This window comes from Canis lupus, chromosome 31 (assembly GCF_003254725.2).
Source record: "Canis lupus dingo isolate Sandy chromosome 31, ASM325472v2, whole genome shotgun sequence".
NCBI classification, from domain to species: Eukaryota; Metazoa; Chordata; class Mammalia; order Carnivora; family Canidae; genus Canis; species Canis lupus.
In genome coordinates, this window is record NC_064273.1 from 34,032,560 (window position 1) to 34,051,700 (window position 19,141).

Genomic DNA, 19,141 nt, shown 5'->3' on the forward strand with positions numbered 1-19,141 from the left:
TGAAAGTGCAGGAAGCCTTTGCTTATTTCAAGGCCCGTGTGGCTTATTGCGGACCCTTGCCGTCTGTTTGCAGAAAGCCTGGCATTCACGGCGTCCTCGGGGACGAAGCTGGGGTCTCCTGGGCCTTCCCTGCGCCCGGGTGCGCGGGGTTGCTGCTCGGCGGTCTGGTTGGTGCTCGGCGGCCCGGTTGGTGCTCGGCGGCCTGGTTGGTGCGCGGCGGCCTGATTGGTGCGCGGCGCAGCCTGGCCTTGTAGGGGCTGTTGTCGAGCGTTCAAAGTCAGTGGCCGCTTTTATCAACCAATCCTGTCTCCGCCTGGCGGATCCCCCTCGTCCCGGGCCAATGGCCTGGGAAGTCCGCGCTGCCCGCGCCGCTGGGGCAGGCGCAGGGCTTAAGTTGCGGAGGGAGGCGCAGGGGCTCAGACGGCGCTGGGCGGCCGCCAGCTCGCACCTGGCACCTGCACCTGCACCTGCACCTGGCACCTGCTACCTGCTCGGCCGGGCCGCGGTCGGGATCCGTCTAGCGCCGCGTTCCCTCACGGGGGTGTGTTGGGGGGAGCCCTCTTTCCGACTGTCAAAATGGTTATCAAAGTGTTTGTTGCCACATCTTCTGGTTCGATAGCGGTAGGTGTCTGATGGAATCCGTGGGGCTTTCTTCCTGTCGTACTTTCTGAGCAACTCAGACGGGGAGGCAGAAGCAGCGGCTGTGGCCCAGCGTTGGCCTGAGCTTTCTTTTATGAGTGTGTAAGTCAGCCGTGGCTCTGCAGTCAGCCCGCGTGCCTTTGCTTTCTGCGTTCGCTTTAACCGTGCTGGAGAAGTGTGTAAAATGAATGATCCGGGCCAGCTGGGTGTGAAAGGGATTCCAGGAAGGGGGCGTGTTTGATACTAGAATTTTTAACATGTGATTTGTGTCGTGTTGTGTTTGCATATATTATAGAATCAAAGTTTTTTTTTTTTTTTTTTTGGTGGGGTGCAATGTTTCTGCCAATCATTCTGTAAGACTTAGACTAACTTAAAGTTGCAAATACATGACACTTTGTGTAACAAGGCCGCGATGAACCAGATTCCTGGGTGTAATTACAGTTGACCCTTGAACAATGGTGGTGGTGGGGGGTGGTTGCTTAAGGGCTCTGACACCTCCAGAGTCAAAAATCCATGTACAACTTCTAACTCCCCCAAAATTCACTAATGGACGACTGTTGACCAGAAGATTTAATGACAACATAAACAGTCGATTAACACATATTCTGTATGTTCTATATAATATAACCTGTATTCTTACAATAAGTAAGCTAGAGAAGAGAAAATATTATTAAAATCACGAGAAAGAGAAAATAACATTTAAAGCAATTTCTGTATTTATAGAAAAAAATCTGCATCTAGGACCCATGTAGTTTAAAGCTGTGCTGTTCAAGGCTCAATTTTACTTGTGTGTGCGATGCAACCATACCAAAAGTGTAAAGTTAGCATGTGTAATCGTATTATTTCGGGAAAATGATGTCACAGTGACAAGAGCAAACATCTCTAAGGCCACAGTTTTAAACCCTCTAGGAATTCAAACGGACCAAAAATAGGTACTAAGAGCCCACCCCATAACACTGTGCATCTGATTTCTCTGGAACCAGGCTCAGAGTCACCCCTCCAGTTCCTGCCTTCATTCTGTGCAGGATAGACCTGCCTGAAGAAACAAGGATGATAGAAGGAGCCAATTCTCTTTGATCTTAGGCTTGATTCTTCTGTGTCTATCCGAGACTGACATTTCAATGAGCATTTGAGCATTGAGGGGGCTGTGGCGGGGGAGAAGCTGTTTTATCAGTCCTCAATGTTGGATGCCAGCAAGGGGGCTGTTTCCTTTTATATCTGGTTCCTGGGCCATCCTGCAGCTTGGATTTCACTCAGCCAGGATGATACCCTCAGCCAGCAGCTGGCCGGGAGCAGCCCCAGCGCTGGCTCTTGAATACCCCCCGTCCCCCACAGTCCTGAAAGTTCACGCATTTTCCAGAGGGCAAGAAGAGAACAAGAGAGAAGAGGCTGGTTATTCCTCTGAACACAATTCATCAGCAACTGCTTAGTATCTGTGGAGCATCTTTTAACAGAAACAGATGAGAGTAAATTCCAGATGTAAAACCACAAAATCTTTTGTGGCTGTTGATGACCTCAGAAACTTTTAATTGATCCATGAAGAGCACATTTTTCAGATTATTAGATTAAAAATGATTTTTTTAATTGAATAAAATGGCTTTAGTGGGCTTTCAGTATGCTGTTGATGCTCATTGATGGAAACTTTTACCACTGACCTGCCAACCTTCTACATGTTCTGTAGGCCAGGTCTAAGTGCCCTATGCATCCTTCCACAGACAGTGAACAAACTTGGGGTTCTGTTAGGATTATTTGGTATCTTATCTTTTTTTGTATATTTTTTTGTTGGAATTTGATTTGGTGTGGTGTCTTATATTCTTGAAGTTTGGGTGTATGATTGAGTTAGCCTCAAAGGGTCTGGAGAGGAACTGTTCACTCCAGAGTCCTGGAAAAGCCACATTAATTCTGGTTCCCTAAGCAAATGTTTTGTTGCCACTTGGAGTTGTTTGACCTTGGGAAAGTTATTTCACCTTGCTGAGCCTCAATTTCCTTATCTGTAAAATGAGGATAAAAATAGTACTCATCTCATGGCGTCTTATTCCTAAATCCTCTTGAGGATTTAGGAAATAAGCATGGAATACCTTACATAGTGTCAAGTGCTCAATCAGCGCTTAATACATATTATAATTATTCATTAATTTTATAATTATTACATATGGCTACTTAATATTATGATAGTTATAACTATTAGGTATTATAATTATTAGCTAATGTTAGTTAATGTTAATCAGTATTATGTAGTTGTTCTAATTATTAGTTAATATTAGTATATGTGAGTCTGGATTATGTTTCAGAAGAATTATCCCAAGCCACATAAGTGGAATAATTTCTGTCTTATCCTAAAGAATGAAAACTGATTATTCCCATATTATAAGTGCTAATGATTTTTCCTGAGTGGGGAGATTTCACCCAGAAGCTTCTTTGCAGGAGAACCCCAGGGCACCTGCCAGTGTGTGGGGTGGTCAGTCTGCAAATGCTTTACTGCTTGTTTCTTCAGTCTCCTTACTTTAAAAATGGATTCTTGCCTGCAACTTAGTTAGCCAGGGCATATGACTTCTATGGGATGAATTAAATAAATGAAAAGGAAACACCTCTTTTTGAGGGCTTACACATATGCAGCTGTGTGTCACATCTCTAAACAGTTGATGATAAGGTGCTGTCACATGTTTTACTGCTTTACGGAGGAACATGGTGAAGAGACCTTGGGAGTGGGAGCAGGTCTGTGTTGTCCCAAAGGCCTGTGCTACAGTAGGCTGGGGACCAAAGGGAGAGAGGACAGCCCTCACTCTCTTCAAGATGCACAGCCCCTGGAACCATGATCTTCAAGGACAGATCCTGATGGTGGCTCCTGGGTTTCTCAATCATTTTTTTTTTTTTCAGCCTTGCTTGAGTGTAAATATAGTGGGCAAAGCCTCAGCCCTTGAGCAAAAACTCCATCTTGAACAAGATGGATCTGGGTATAGATCTTGGAAAATTCCTTAGTTTAATGGTGCCTTAGCTTTGTTATTTTAAAATGATGATCAGAGTACTTAACCTGGCTTGGGAACCAGGATGAGTCAGAGGCTCTCACCTCGTCCAAATGTCATGTTCCTTGGTTCTCACCAGAATCTGAGGAGGGTGATGCTTTACCAGCTTGGCAGATGAGGCAATTCAAGAGTGGATCGCTGCTCAGTGGATCGCTGCCTTCTGAGCCAGGGCGGGAAATGCAGGTCACCTCTGCTCAAATGCAGTTTTTCACTAAGTGCAGGGACCTAACTGTGTAAGACAAAAAAAAAGGAGATGCCAAGCAAGTGACTCAAAGATCACTCTGATACATTCCAGTAATCAAGAGTGGCTGGTGATTTCAGGAAAACAACACTTTCTTAAAAGTAAATATAACAAGATAGGAAAACAGAGCTCTCTGAGCCTCTGCTGAAGTCCCAAAGGCTCCAAATGACCCAGACCCCAGGGACCCCCAGATCCTCTAGAGGGGCTGCCTAGAAAGAAGGTATAGCCTGGGGAGCCAGCAATGCCATGGTGCTGTAGAAAGAGGAGAAGGGGTAGGATGTGGGCTGAGAGGGTGTCTGTGGTGAGAACCACTGGGTGCTGTGCATGCTCCTCTCCCAGGGGCTATAGAGGGAGATGCCCTCTGGGAGCTGATGTCTCTGGTGGTCAGCTGAGGAGGCCACATGGAGAAGAGCTGCACTTTGCATGTGAAGGTCTGTAGAGCTCCTTGAATAGGAGGGAGGACTGTGGGAGAAAGGGCCACACTCAAGGTGGCCATCAGAGTGTAGGCAGAGGCATCCATGCCACCAGGTGAACTCATGTACTCCCTGCTCCCCTCTCCCCTTCTCTGGGCTCATCCTAAGACCCTTCTCCAGCCCCAGGCAGAACTCGGGTGCTCCAGACAACCAGATGAATGATGCATTTAACCCAGCTTAAAGTACTGGTGTTTGGGGAGGATAGAAGGACAAATTTTTCTTCTCTCTCTCTTTTGAGTGAGAGGCTGAGAAATAGCACTTAACACAAGATCATGCACCTAACATTCCATTAAGTTCCTGCAGATGCAATTGCTTGTCTTGCAAGAAATAACAGCAGACAGATCTTCCCATCCCATTTTCTCTATCTCTCTTTGATTTTCTAACCAAAGAAACACAAGTCAGGATTTTGGGAACTGTTTTTCATCTGCTCAGAAATCTTGGAATAAAGTGAAACCCTTTTATTTAACCTTAAGTCCTGAGGCATGATTAATAGAGGTGGAAATAACGTTGGTGAGGTGGCAGTGGACCTCAGCCAGGCTGATTTGGGTTCCTGGGAGGGTACCTGAGAAGGAAGGAAGACAGGATTTTGAACAGAATAAAAGATGTTACTTTTAATCAAAGAATTAAAGAATAAAAGATGTTACTTTAATCAAAAGTAAACCTGCCTAAAACAAAGACATCTCTACTCTTCAAACAGCAAAGTTATCTCTGGAAATAGCCAAAGGAAAAAGTAGTTTATAGAGTGGCATGGATAATTGTGGACAAGTTGGAAAGTAGGTATAGAAAACATGATTAATTAAAATAGTAATTTAATTCCAACAACCTGTCATCAGGTCTGATGGGATTTTGTAGTATTCAGAAATTCAGCTGTGAAGCTATGGAATTTGGAGCACAGTTTTGGTGGGGAAAAGCAGAAGGTACGCCAGCCTAGATTTAGGGGAGGGCACATGGTGGAGAAATCTGAGCTCCTCCTTTGCTTCTGATATATGTGACACTCAGGAATGTGCCAGAGTGCTTGTGCCAGAAGCTTAAGGGAAATTCCGTCACCCCACACCTATCTGTATGACTTTTATTTTTATTTTTGTACATGCTTGCCCCAAACTGAATCTTGCTGATTAGGTGTTGTATTGTAGCTAACAGCAGCCTTCAATTTATTCATCTAATGCTTTTAGTCGAATTATCTTTGTTATGTTGATGGAGCAAATGTTAATTAAAAAGTAAATGTGTGATTACCATTAATACATACATGGGTACATAACTTATATATTCACTTTTATATGCAATTTATATTTACTTGTAGAAAATTAGAAAGTTATTTAAATTCATTTATAATTAATATAATATATACAATCGGATCACCACCCAAACCAAGTTATATAGAATTTGGTTTGGGTGGTGATTTGCTTCCAGAGCTTAAGCATCCATGTGTGCTTTATTTTTCCTTATATTAAGAAGGAAATACTCTACACATGAATCACTGATAAACTCATTAATTTTGGTAAAAATGAATAAAAAATATATGTATTTGGTATACAAATCTACAGAAGGAATTGGTTTTGATCTGAAGAGGGTTTGAGGCTAGGCTTTAGGTTTGGGACAGGCCTTTTATAACATTTGTTTGGTATTCTCAAATTCTGGTACCTCTGCTGATAAATGAGTTACAAGAGAATGACAGGGGCCTCATGCTCTGTTAAGCATTTTTAGTGACTTGTTTTGATATGAGAAAACATTGTATGCAGAGGAGTTAACAAGTTAAGATATTAAATATTTTTATGTCAAAGAAAATACTTAAAATTTTACTCTTATTTTTAAGCAATGACTTCTTTTGCCTCTTGATTATTTTCAGTATGTTCAGTCTAGAATGTACAAATTAGTTCTTTGAATTTTAAAAATTTTTAAATTTTTCTAAGATTTAATTTATTTGACAGAGAGAGAGAGAGAGAGAGAGAGAGAGAGAATAAGCAGGAGAGCAGTGGGGAGGGGCAGAGGGAGAAGCAGACTCCCGCTGGGCAGGGAGTGGGGAGCGGGATGTGGGGCTCTATCTCAGGACCCTGAGATTGTGACCTGAGCTGAAGGCAGATGCCTAGTTGACTGAGCCACTCAGGCACCTCCCACCCTTTTTAAAGAGAGTTCTTCACATTTTTTTCCACATGAAGAATTTGGTATACTGTTTTGTGCAGAGTAGAGTGGATAAATAAGTGTTGATTGACTGTTGGGTTGACCACTCTGGACCTCTCTCCCAGAGAGTGTGCTCCAAGTTGTTTACTAGGGTGTATGAAAAAGGGCATTGTGCATTCTGGAAGTGGATTCTTTGAAACAAGAAAATGGTTGTAATTGTCTCTGGGAACAGAGGTCTGAGCCATGAAGAGGGCCACTTTCCTGAGCAATGGTGGCTGGTAGACAAGAGCCTCAAGTAGGGAGATGGGCACAAAGAGTTGTCTCTCAGGTGGAAAGGAGAAATCCAAGGGAGAACAGGTTTTTGTTTTGTTTTGTTTTTGTTTTTGTGAGCTGGGAGACACAGCCACTGGCTTTTTCTGGATTTTCCTCTGTCCTTTCCCCTTTCACTCATTTTAAGTGGGCTTTCCAATCTCTTATATTATTTCTAAAGGCATTTTTGTTCAATGTGCCCATTTTCATAACTGTGCGTGGAGTTCTTTTTAGTTGGATGTACTTGGTATTTGAGTTTTGTAGTGAATTGTCTTTTCTCCCTTTCCTTCTTGCTATTCTTCCAATCCCCCCTTTTCTTCATAACCAATCCTTATTTATTTTTTGGCATTAAAGCTTAGGAGAGGAGATCCCTGGGTGGCTCAATGGTTAAGCCCTTGCCTTTGGCCCAGGGTGTTATCCTGGAGTCCTGGGATTGAGTCCCACATCAGGCTCCCTACATGGAGCCTGCTTCTCCCTCTGCCTGTGTCTCTGCCTCTCTCTCTCTCGATTAAGTAAATAAAAATCTTAAAAGAAAAAAATAATTTAAAAGCACGTCAAAGACCTCAAGTAAAAGCTATGTTGAGGGCATCTCTATTCTTATTAAGTTGATTATATCATGATTGAAACATTGGTGGAATTAAAATTTTAGAATTTTAACAATCACTCCGTTGAGTCTTTATAATGAAGAGGTGTGACTTCATCACTTTCCTTGTTTAAATAATAGCAAGATTATTTTTGTTATATAGTATAATTGGAGAAAGGATTTAATTTATATAAATATAAGTAAAACATTAAAAAAATAAACCTAGTTTAATAATAACCTTTTTCTATTCTTGATCAGATTAGGAAGAAACAGCAAGAAGTAGTGGGCTTTTTGGAAGCTAATAAGATCGACTTTAAGGAATTAGACATTGCTGGAGATGAAGACAATAGGAAGTGGATGAGAGAGAATGTCCCTGGAGAGAAAAAACCTCAAAATGGCATCCCCTTGCCCCCCCAGATCTTCAATGAAGAGCAGTATTGTGGGGTGAGTATTCAGTTTCTTGGAAAATTCTTCTGCATGTGTGTTTACCAGAAATTGTTTAAAGCCGACTAATTTGGGGGCACCTGGGTGGCTCAGTCTATTGAGCATCTGACTCTTGATTTCGGCTCAGGCAGTGATCTCAGAGTCATGAGATCCAGCCCTGTATTTAGCTCCACACTGAGTAGGGAGTCTACTTGAGATTCTCTCCCTGCCCCTCATTCTCTCTCTCTCTCTCTCTTTCTAAAAAGAAAAAATAAATCTAAGAAAATCAGGTTAATTGGGAGGCAGCATTTGAACTTGTTGACAGTTTTCAGGACATGATCTATTATACCAATACCTGGATGGTAGATCCACCATGAGTCATCAATATAAAAATTTACAAAAGGATAGAAACAATAAAATGGTGATTTGGAAATTCTTAGGATTATTTTAATTCCCTTATTTCATTTTGAAGAGTTGAGGTCACTTGTTCAAAGTATACTTTTAGCTGGAAGAGAATTCTGATCAGCCTTATGATGTACACATCCATGAACCCAGGCAGACACAGGGTAGGCTTTCACTTTTATAAAGAATGATTTACAGAAGGAAAATCTTAATAGAGTTATAAGATAAATTTGTGTAAATGTATCTAGATACTTTAAAAACTGTTCTGGACATTTTGATTACAGCAGCAATTTACTTCATACATTTAATAGTTCATTTAACCTGAAAATCACTTTTCCCCTAGAGTTTACAATCCTGGTTAGTAAATCAAATTGTTGAAAAGAAACATTCAAAAACTCAAAGGACTTCAGAGCACAAGAACTGGAGGTTATCTTAGGGGTCATCTAAGCCTTCTAGTTCATTTTTAAGATGCAGTAATCAGCACAACTGCTGTTTTTTTTTTTTGTTTGTTTTTTGTTTTTTGTTTTTTGTTTTTTTTTTAGGTTAGCTCCTCTTTATTATTGTGTTTCTCATCTAAAGCAGGTATGGTTCAATTAAAGCCTAAAGGCCAATGCCTGTAGCTACCTGTTTTAGTAAGTAAAATTTTACTGGAACACATCCACATGAATTCATTCACCTATCACCTGTGGCTGATTTTGCACAATGGCAGAGCTGAGTAGTTGCAACAGAGACCATATGACCTCCAAAGCCAAAAGTATTTTCTATCTGCCCATTTACTGAAAAGCTTTTGGCCCTGCCTCTGATTTGAAGCACAGAGTGTTTGGTTATTGGAGGTTTGTATCAGTTTTGTAGGACTGATGTAACTAATGAAGCATCACAAACATGGTGGCTATTATGGGCTATATGTTTGTGTCCCCCTCCTCCCAAATTCATATGTTGAATGGTGATGATATTTGGAGATAAGGCCTTTGGGAAGTGATCAGCTTAGATGAGGTTATGATGATGGGGCCTTTGTGATGGGATAAGTGCTCTTAAATGAGGAGGAAAAAAGAGAGAGAGAGAGAGAGAGAGAGAGAGAGAGAGAGAGATCCCTCTCCACCTTGTGAGCACACCGCCAGAAGGCAGCTGTCTGTCCTCGCTGGAATCCAACTGTACTGGCACCCTGGTCTTGGACCTTCAGCCTCCAGAGCTGTGAGATGATAAATTTCTGTTGTTTCAGTCACCCCCTGCCCCCAGTCCATGGCATTTTGTTATGTGACCCAAGTTGACTAATTCAGTGCCTTAAAATAACAGAAATGTACTTTTGCACAGTTCTGAAGGCCAGAACTGTGAAAGCAAGATGTCAGTGGGGTTGGTTTCTTCTGGAGGCTATGAGGGAAAATCTGTTCCGTGCCTTTTTCTTAGCTTCTGGTGATTGCCAACAACCTTTGGTGTTCCCTGGCTTGCAGATCTATCTCTTCACCTCAATCTCTATCTCACCTTGTGTTCTCTTTGTCTCTCTCTCTCTGTTTTCACTTGGCCTTCCTAAAGGACAATAGTCATTGGAATAGGGCTCACCCCATTCCAGTATGACCTAATTGTAACTAATTACATCTGTAACTATCCTATTTCCAAATAAGGTTGCTTTCTGACATTCTGGGTGGACATGGATTTGGGGGGGGAACATTATTCAACCCAGCACAGGGCTGTATAGATATACATAAGTGTTTTAGCATTCTTCAGAGGCTTAGCTCAGTCCTTATATGTGCACACTGAAAATTTTAAGTGGTTCAAAAATTGTCTCCAGTAAAAATTACTCTCCCTCCCATGTAAGACTCCTGTGACTAGTTCCTTTCCCTGAGGGGACTAGCTTCATTGGAACTGTGTGATCGGGGAAATCCTGCTGACCCCATGCTTAAGAGAGCTCTCTGCTTGGTCCAATGCCCTGCTGTCTTGAAATCCACCATAGTTTTTGAAAAAGGGACCCCATGTTTCATTTTTGCATGGGGACCTCACAAATTATGTAGTCAGTCCTGCTTTGACTAATGTTGGCAATTTCTTGTTTGACCTTCAGAAATTTTCTGTGTATCCATAATATAGTATACATTATATAAATATATAGTATATCACCTGAAAATGTGAGTGTGCTATGCACATTTGATTTTTGTTAGCTAATAACCACATCTCAGAGATCATTGTATAACTGCACATGTTCCTTATTTTAATAGCTGCAAAATGCTGCGTCATATGTGACATATTTATCAACACAGTCCTCTAGTGGGGAACATTCGGGAAACAGCATACAAACAATGCTGCAAGAAATCTCTTTATACACACAGATCCTTGCATTCAGAATGAATATATGTATGTAGGATAAATTCCTGGAAGATGTGCTGAGTTGAAGCATGTATACACTTTTCATTTCAGAAGATATTGGCACATGGCCTTGTATTGCACTTGTGCCAACTTTTCTTTCCACCAACCTAATCTGTGAGTGGCTAGTTGAACTCCCTGTGACTTTGACAACATTCTTTATACAAACCTTTGGATCTTTGCCAATTTATTGGATGAAAAATATATTCTCACTGCTTTGACTTGGATTTCTATCTATGTGAAAGAGGCTGAACATTTTTTCCTATTTTTTGAAGGTTTTATTTATTTATTAATGAGAGAGAGAGAAAGAGAGAGAGAGAGAGAGGCAGAGACACAGGCAGAGGGAGAAGCAGGCTCCATGCAGGGAGCCCCACTTGGGACTTGATCCCGGGTCTCCAGGATCAGGCCCTGGGCTGAAGGTCTTGCTAAACTGCTGAGCCCCCCAGGCTGCCTTTTTCCCATGTTTATAAGCTATCTTTTTTCCCCCATGACTTGCTATTTTTCTTTTGGGTTACAGATAATATTTATTGGTTTGTAAAAACCTTCATTTGTGAAGGAAAGTAGCCCTTTTATTACCATAGATGTTGCAATTTTTTCCCCATATTTTTTATCTTTTGACTTTTTAAAGTGATATATTTTGGAATGCAGAACTTAAACATTTTTTATGAAGACAAATTCATCTATCTTTTTTCTTTATGGTTCCTGATCCTGAGTCTTGTTTATAAAAGCTTTCTGCACTCTAAAATTATCAAAAGAATAATTTCATTTTTTCTTCTAGTACTTTTCCAGTGAAAGTAGTATTTTAAATCTTTTGTTTATTTTAACCATCCTATTATTTTTTGTTTTATTTTTTAAAGATTTTATTTATGTATTCATGAGAGACACAGAGAGAGGCAGAGGGAGAAGCAGGGTCCATGCAGGGAGCCCAGTGTGGGACTCAATCCCGGGAATCCAGGATCACACCCTGGGCTGAAGGCAGGCACTCAACCACTGAGCCAACTAGGGATTCCTTAACCATCCTTTTAAATTAAGGTTAGTTATAGTAGAGAAAATATTGAACTATGTAGCTTTCAATCTATGTTAACTCTTAGGGTAAAAGTTCTGCAATTGATTTTTGCTATGAAAAGAAAACCTTGAGGGCATTTCTTATCCTATTTTGATCTATGATTTTTTTCATTTAGTTGTGAAAGAAAACGAAGTTTCCTCTTTCCTAGGGAAAAAACTTCTACTTTTAAAAAAGATTATATTGTAATATTTGAATATGTATTTGTAATACTTCAGTACATATTATATTATAATAGGATATTTGAATATTATTTTGTAATATTTTATATAATATTTTATACATATGTATATGTGTATAATATTTTATGTTATATAATATGGATTTAATGAAAGGAACCTGAAAATTATTATTATTATTTAAAAATTAAAAAAAAAATAAAAATAAAAATTTTTTTAATTTATTGAGAGAGAGAGTGCATGCATGTACCACCAGGGGGAGGGGCAGAGGGAGAGAAGAGAGAGAGAGATTCAAACAGACTCCCTGCTGAGCTCAGAGCCTGATACAGTGTTTGATCCCAGGACCCTGAGATCATGACCTAAGCCAAAATCAAGATGCTTAATTGAGTGAGCTACCCAGGTGCCCTGAGCCTATAAATCATTTTATGTTTAACTGTTAATATTAATTCTTTTCAATTCTGCCTTCAGAGAGGTATTAGTAGTTTATCTTATGAGCAACTTGGCTAAATTTGCTTTTCTGCAGTCTGTGGACACTCTTAGCAAAAGGGGATTAATGAGACAGAGGGCTTTGTTCCAAGAAAGTAGTTAAAAATAGTCATTTGTATTGTAGCTTCAGATTTTAAACGGAGACTCAAAGGTTCCCAAGGCTATGTCAGGCTTAAAATGGTATAAATCTGGATGGCCAGTCCAGTGTGTCTTTCCACGAGATTGAAATGTTTACTATAAGAATAATTATTATTTATATTGAATCACTAGTCTCATCTTGAATGGTCACCCATATGCCACACCTGATGATGGTGGTAGGTAGAGGGAACCTCAAGGACAAGCAGTGGACTTTTTGCACTAGGGCAGTAAGAGGACTGGATGTCAAGGATAGTTCTGAGTACCATCGTCTCTGCCAGTGTGAACTCCTGCTGCTCTGTGCAAAACAGATGAAGATATTATCCCAGGGTGTGGCAGACAACTGTTAGCTAGAGAAAAGAGACACCCGATGGGAAGCCAGGCGCAGTGGAGGCCAGGTTACCCGCCTGGCAGAGGAATGCTAACTGGAAGTAGCAGACATGTCTGTCAATTCCAAGTTGGACTCTGTGCATTTTAGCCCAGGTAAGGGCTGGGTGTTTGCCTGGGCCTGAACACAACCAAAGGGGACCTTGGCCATTGAGCACAGGAAAGTGCAAAGGAGGGTTGCAAAGGAGGCAGGATGCAAGCCCAGTTGCGGGGGGGAGCAGGGCACTCTCCGCACACACAGAGGTTACTGGACAAGCTATTTCACATCATTAAAAACTTAGTATGAAATGTGTCATGTGATAAAAATACAGAGCTTAAAGAGCAATAACAACATGTACAACTGTGTGTGTGCCAAACATTAAAAGAGCCTTCATACTTTAATCACCACTTCCCTATTTACACATGTTTTGATTTTTTAGTACTTTTGTTTGTTGGCCGTCATTGCACCACATAAATTAGACACTTCTAATTATTGTTTTTATAGTCAATACTTGTTTCAGTTTAGATTTGTGCACATATTTATTAATATATTTGCTCATTATTTCTTCTTGCATTGTAGATAATACATCTGGAATCACTTTCCTTTGGTCTAATATAGCCTATAAAAGTTTCTTTGAGTGTTTATTGGTGATAAATTCTCCAAATTTTTGTTCAAAAATATTTTTTCCAGAAAAATGTCTATTCTATCCTCATGTCCAAAAATAGTTTCACTGAAAAAATAGTTTCACTGAGTCTAAAATTCTGGATTGATAATTGTTTTTTCTAAAGACATTGAAATTATTATTTCACTTTCTTCCAACTTCTTTGTTGCTGTTAAGAAGCCAGTCAGTCTAATTGTCATTCTTTTCCTGGGGAAGCTTTTTCTTTCCTCCTTCTGCCTGCCTCCTTTACTCCCTCCCTCACTGCTGTCCTTTTATAAAATTCCTCACCATGAGTTCTAGGCTTTATCCACTCCAGCCTTTACTCTCCATGGCATCAAAGTGGGCATAAAAGATTTACTGGTTTTGTCAGGAACTCAGCCTTGGTATGTGCTTATTCTTAGAGTGCCTGGTCTCACCTGGCAATAATCTTTCCTTTTGTATCAGCTCAGCAATGTATCTAGACTTTTCTTATTCTGGCTTCTTAAAAAAAAATTTTTTTTGAGATAGTGTTTCAGGGCATCTAATCTGCTACACTAACATGACTGGAAGTTGAAAAAACATTTCATACTCATTATTTTCTGTATCTATTTGTTAGTGTCAAGTAAAAAATAATGACAAATTGTTGCTGAGTCAAATTAGAGAAATTAAAGAAGCCATTTGGGCCTAAAAAAAGAAAGAAAGAAAAAAAGATGTTATTTGGATCTAAGTTGAAGCAAAAGACAATTCACTCAATAAGAAAACCTTTCTTGATTTGAAAGCTTCTAAATCTGGCCAACCAGAGAAGTTACAGATGTTTATAGAATTTTTTAAAAAATAGAATAAGTTCACATTATATTTTGCCTACTCTCTACTAATGTGTTCTATCATGTAATCTTTTAAAAAATAATTATTTATTTGTTTTAGAGAGAGAAAGTATATGAGCAGGGTGGTGGGGAGGGCACAGGGAGAGAGAATCTCAAGCAGACTCCTCACAAGGTATGGGGCATGATGTGGAGCTCAATCCTACGACCCTGAGATCATGACCTGACCTGAAATCCAGAGTTGGATGCTCAATTGACTGAGCCACCCAGGCGCCCCTCTATCATGTAATTGTTAACAACATCTAGCAAGTGCATGCCCCAGGAATCAATACCAAAGGATTACTTGCTCTTGATGCTCTATTTTCTTCAACTAAGATTTGGGGAAGCTTACAAAAAATGCATTCAACATAAAAGAATACAATTAACCACTGAGCAAGTCTGAGCAACGGGAGGAAAATAAAGGTTTGGATAAGATCAACACACAAGAATACATGACATTTTTTCCCCCAATGTCAGTGGCTTGTATTTGGTTTTAAGCTTCTTAACACACATAAGAGTAGAGGGCAGTTACATGGCTAAGTTTGAGTGCTGTCTGTCAAGCTGGGCCAGACACACCACCCTCGGTGTGTGAAGAAACTGATCGCTCCTTGATGACCAAGATTGGCATTCATGAAGTAGTCTGGTGAATATTTCCTATGTTTTAATTATATGAAATGAAACTTTTCTGAGCTATTGACAACCACACTACTGAGGTGTGGATTTAGGGATGGACCCCTGGGTGGGCTCGTGGCAGGGTGGATACAGCTTTACTGAGCTCCAGATTTTAATCAGCTACCATGTTTCACCTTACTTGGTAGTTTTTCCCACTCTGCCAAAACAAGTGCCACTGTAAACCCTCCATAATCCTGTGGCTGCTAGTGTCAGAAGGTCTGATGATAGGTCTTGTCCTATAGAAGCTATTACATAACATTAGAGAAATCCTGTGTTGTTTTAGTCACAGCTGATCAGGGTCCAAATCATAGGGCCAAATTATAAGGAAACCAGATAAAGATATGAAACTTTTGGAGAATCTTTTCACTCTGTATATCTGAGTCTTGTCTGCAGTTCCTGAGCATGAACAGGTGTGTGTGTGTGTGTGTGTGTGTGTGTGTGTGTGTGTGTGTATGTGAGTTCTCATTGCTCTGTATTCCACAGTGAAATGATTAAAAACAAATGTAAAGTTCATGGTTAGAGATTTCTTAACTTTTGGGGTTAGTCATCTTTGACAAAACAAACTGGGATAACCTTTTGTGTTAGCTTCTAACTTAATGACTAATAAAAAAGACCAACTTAGGTAAATATTCTGGCTCACAGGTGTGCAATGTGGTTTAAACATTCTTTCCCTTTTCCTCAAGGATTTTGACTCTTTCTTCTCTGCAAAAGAAGAGAATATTATTTATTCATTTCTTGGTTTGGCTCCTCCTCCAGGCTCAAAGGTAAGCTTGAATACCCCATTGGGGCCCCATAGAAGTCAGAGTAAATGAAGCTAGAAATCAGCATCCAAGACTGTTTAATAAGTGATGACCTTTAAATTAAGATGATTCTCATATATTCCTTATTCTGATGAAGTCTTATGCATAGAGATAATGCAAGGTTTTTACTAGAGCATGTTCTAAAACTATGCTTTTCATTTTTTTTTGTTGTTTACACCTTGTTGTAATAAGTTTTGCTTACTTATAAATACCAAGATTAAGAAACATTGCATTCAATAATCTCAAAAAAAATAAATAAAAATGTAAAGATTTGATTTCCCAGGTTGCATTTCTGAAATTATTTTGTAATGATTTAACTTCTCATGTAGCTTATCTTGGTTAATTTTATAATAATATATTACCCTATATTAATTCTTTATGTTTAAAATGTGTTGACTTTGCTTTTTTTTTAGAGAGTGGTAAGGTAAGATCTAGACACAGAATAAGATAAATCTCAACAGATTTTTTTTTCCTTCTGGTGTTGTTTCATCTTTGATTACATATAATTATGTCATTTAAACACAGAATTATATTAATGAAGCCAATATCGTGAATTTGTCTAATGCAGACCATCTGGCTCAGTCTATGCACCAGCCACTGTATCCTTACTTCTCCCAAGAATCTCGCACATGACTCTCCAGAGATACAAGTACACATTTGTTTAACTCATTTATTTCTTAATTAATTTGTTTGTACTCAGCTTCATTTCAAAAGAGATTTGTGATGACTGAGTCCAAATTAATTCTCATTGTAGGAGAAACAACTCAAAATCCTACCTTATAGAGATGGGTTTGTCTCAGAGGCATGTGGCTGTGCTGTCTTTCATATGTCAGCATTCTTCAGGTAATGCCATTTGGGACCTCTTAGTGCTTAGGTTATCATATGTAGGTCTAGCGCCAATTCTTTCTCTGAATGTAACATGTAAATCTCACAGTTGGTTAGTGGTTTTATATGAGGAACAAAATATTCCCTTTTAGTGAAATAGCTTTCTGGCTTTGGTCATCTTAAATGCAACACATTTCACACCCTCTGTTAACAGTTTAAAAAAGGCTATTACATGCAATTCAATCTTTTTTATTTGGCATAGGAGTTTGGTATGGAAGTTTTATTTGGTATAGGAGTTTGTTAATTGGGTCATGTTAGTTTAGTTATTACATTTAAGACATGGTGCCTTGGTGTTAAGGTACATTTCTTGGTGGGGACACTCAGGTCACTTGTGTCTTGAAGATTGGAAGAAAAGGTGGAGGGAAGACTATTTCAGGCAAAGGAAAGAACAAGTGAAAATTCCCCGAGGCAGGATAGAGCATGGAAAGTTCTAAGAGCTGCCATGAGCCCACATTACTGGAGTGAGGGGTGGAAGTACCACAGGAGATGGGAGCTACAGGTGGGCATCCCATGAGCCATTGTGGTGCTCTGGATTCTATCTTAGGTGTAGTGGAGACATTGTAAGGGGTTTAAGCAGAGAAGTAACCTTATTTCCTTCTTGAAAACTCATTTTGGTTACTATAGGATGAATGAACTGCACGTGTACAAACTATCATAGTAATACAGATGAGATGTCATGGCAGCTTGTACTAGGGTGGTGGGATAGAACTACACAGAAGTAGGTGATTTTAGGGCCTATTTTGGAGGAATAATTGATAAGACTTGCTGATAGATTGAATGTGGGGGTGGAGATGGAATGAATGATTGCTTCTAGTTGTTGGGTGTAGACATTCACTGGTGGAGGACCACATTTACAGGGGGATATTTGAATGAGACATCTAAGTAAAGAAGTGAGGTAGTTGCAGATTGATCTATGTCTCATTGAGGTCTGTTTGAAGATGCACACATGGAATCTACTAGCGTGTGGATAGAGCTAAAATACTGATAGAGGGTTGACAATGAGGAGCCCAGGCTTGGAGGTGCTCCAAGCTTAAAGCTGGGTAGATAAGCAGAGGTCACTTGAAGAGGCTAAGATGGAGAGCCTTAGAAGCAGGAGACCAGGAGCATGTGGCATTAAGGCAGCCAACGAGGAATATTTTTCAAAGAAGAGGGTCCAATGCTTCTGAAAGATTGAATCAAGTGAGGACAAAAAGTGACTATTGGCCCAGACAACATGGAGGTCCTTGGTGGCTGTGACAAAAGTAGTTTCTGAGGAGAGGTGTAGACAGAAGCCAGGCTTCAGGGGTCAAAGAACTATCTGGTGATGAGAAGGAGGGATTATACATGGTCAGTTATCTCTGGGGGCATTTCCCATGGACAAGAGAATATGACAGCATCTGATGATATTATTTCATTTTATTTTATTATTTTATTTTGGGGAGAGAGGCAGAGGGAGAGGGACAGAGAGAATCTTCAGCAGGCTCCACACCCACTGTGGAGCCCAAAGCAGGGCTCGATCTCATTACCTTGAAATCATGACCTAAGCTGAAATCCAGTTGGATGCCTAACCAACTGAGCCACCTAGGTGCCCCAACATCTGATTGCTCAATTAATTAATTAATTAATTAAGAGGCATCACATTTCTTAATTAAATTAATTAATTTAAATTCAATTAGCCAACATGTAGTACATCATTAGTTTAGATGTAATATTGAATAATTCATCAGTTGTGTATAACACCCAGTGCTCATCGCATCACATGACCTCCTTAATGCCATCTGATCATTTTAAAGAGTGCCTGTTCATTCCTGCTGCTGGAACTATGAGTCATGAATCTAGGTGCTCTACTCTGCTTGTGCCAGGTGCCCTTGCTTTCTCACCCTGCCACCTTCTGGACAGATTCCTGTTACTTCTCAGTCCCTTCTTTCCAGACCTCAGACCAGTGGATGGTGGAAGGAGAGTCTAGATTTTACAGCTGAAGACCTAGTAGGGGTTTTTTGTTTTGTTTTGTTTCCTTATGTTTGTTGGTTTTTGTTTTTTTAACAAAGACTTCTATCCCAGGTCAACAGTAGTCTGGCAAAGCTTAGAAAGGAGAGTTTTCCTTTAACCTTTTATATGTCAAATTCTTAGGCAGAGACACCTCTTCCCCAGGAGTCACAGTGAAGCACCCTCTCCTTAGTTGCAGCAGATCCTGGGCACTATGTTCCCTTCATGTCTTTACTTGTAATGGTGTGCTGTTTTTCACAATGCTCATGAGCATGTGATCCCTTTGCCTAATACTCCATTAAATGGATGTATCCTAATTGACTTTATTCCTTTATTTATTTTTATTTTTTCTTATTCCTTTATTTTTCATCTTTACTGATTGTATCATAAACTCATTTCTGCTGTGACAGCCTCACAGCAGTCATTTATTTTTCAGTCACTTATTTACTTTTTAAAGATTTAATGTATTTATTCATAAGAGATGCAGAGAGAGAGGCAGCGACATAGGCAGAGGGAGAAGCAGCCT

The 19,141-nt window shown here is 39.9% G+C and overlaps 1 protein-coding gene across 2 annotated transcripts in view; it reads left to right on the plus strand.

Annotated features, from left to right (window-relative positions):
* Positions 1-304: 304 nt before the first annotated feature.
* SH3BGR (SH3 domain binding glutamate rich protein) overlaps positions 305-19,141 on the plus strand; it is a 55,784-nt gene continuing 36,947 nt past the window's right edge. Inside the window, exons 1-3 of one of the 2 annotated variants that reach the window (XM_025449898.3) lie at positions 305-621; positions 7,645-7,830; positions 15,649-15,729. In XM_025449898.3, the coding sequence (XP_025305683.1) occupies positions 577-621; positions 7,645-7,830; positions 15,649-15,729 (312 nt within the window). In that variant the 5' untranslated portion in view covers positions 305-576. Of the gene's footprint in view, positions 622-6,672; positions 6,852-7,644; positions 7,831-15,648; positions 15,730-19,141 lie in introns of those variants that run through there. The other variant, XM_035709423.2, reaches the window with a different exon arrangement.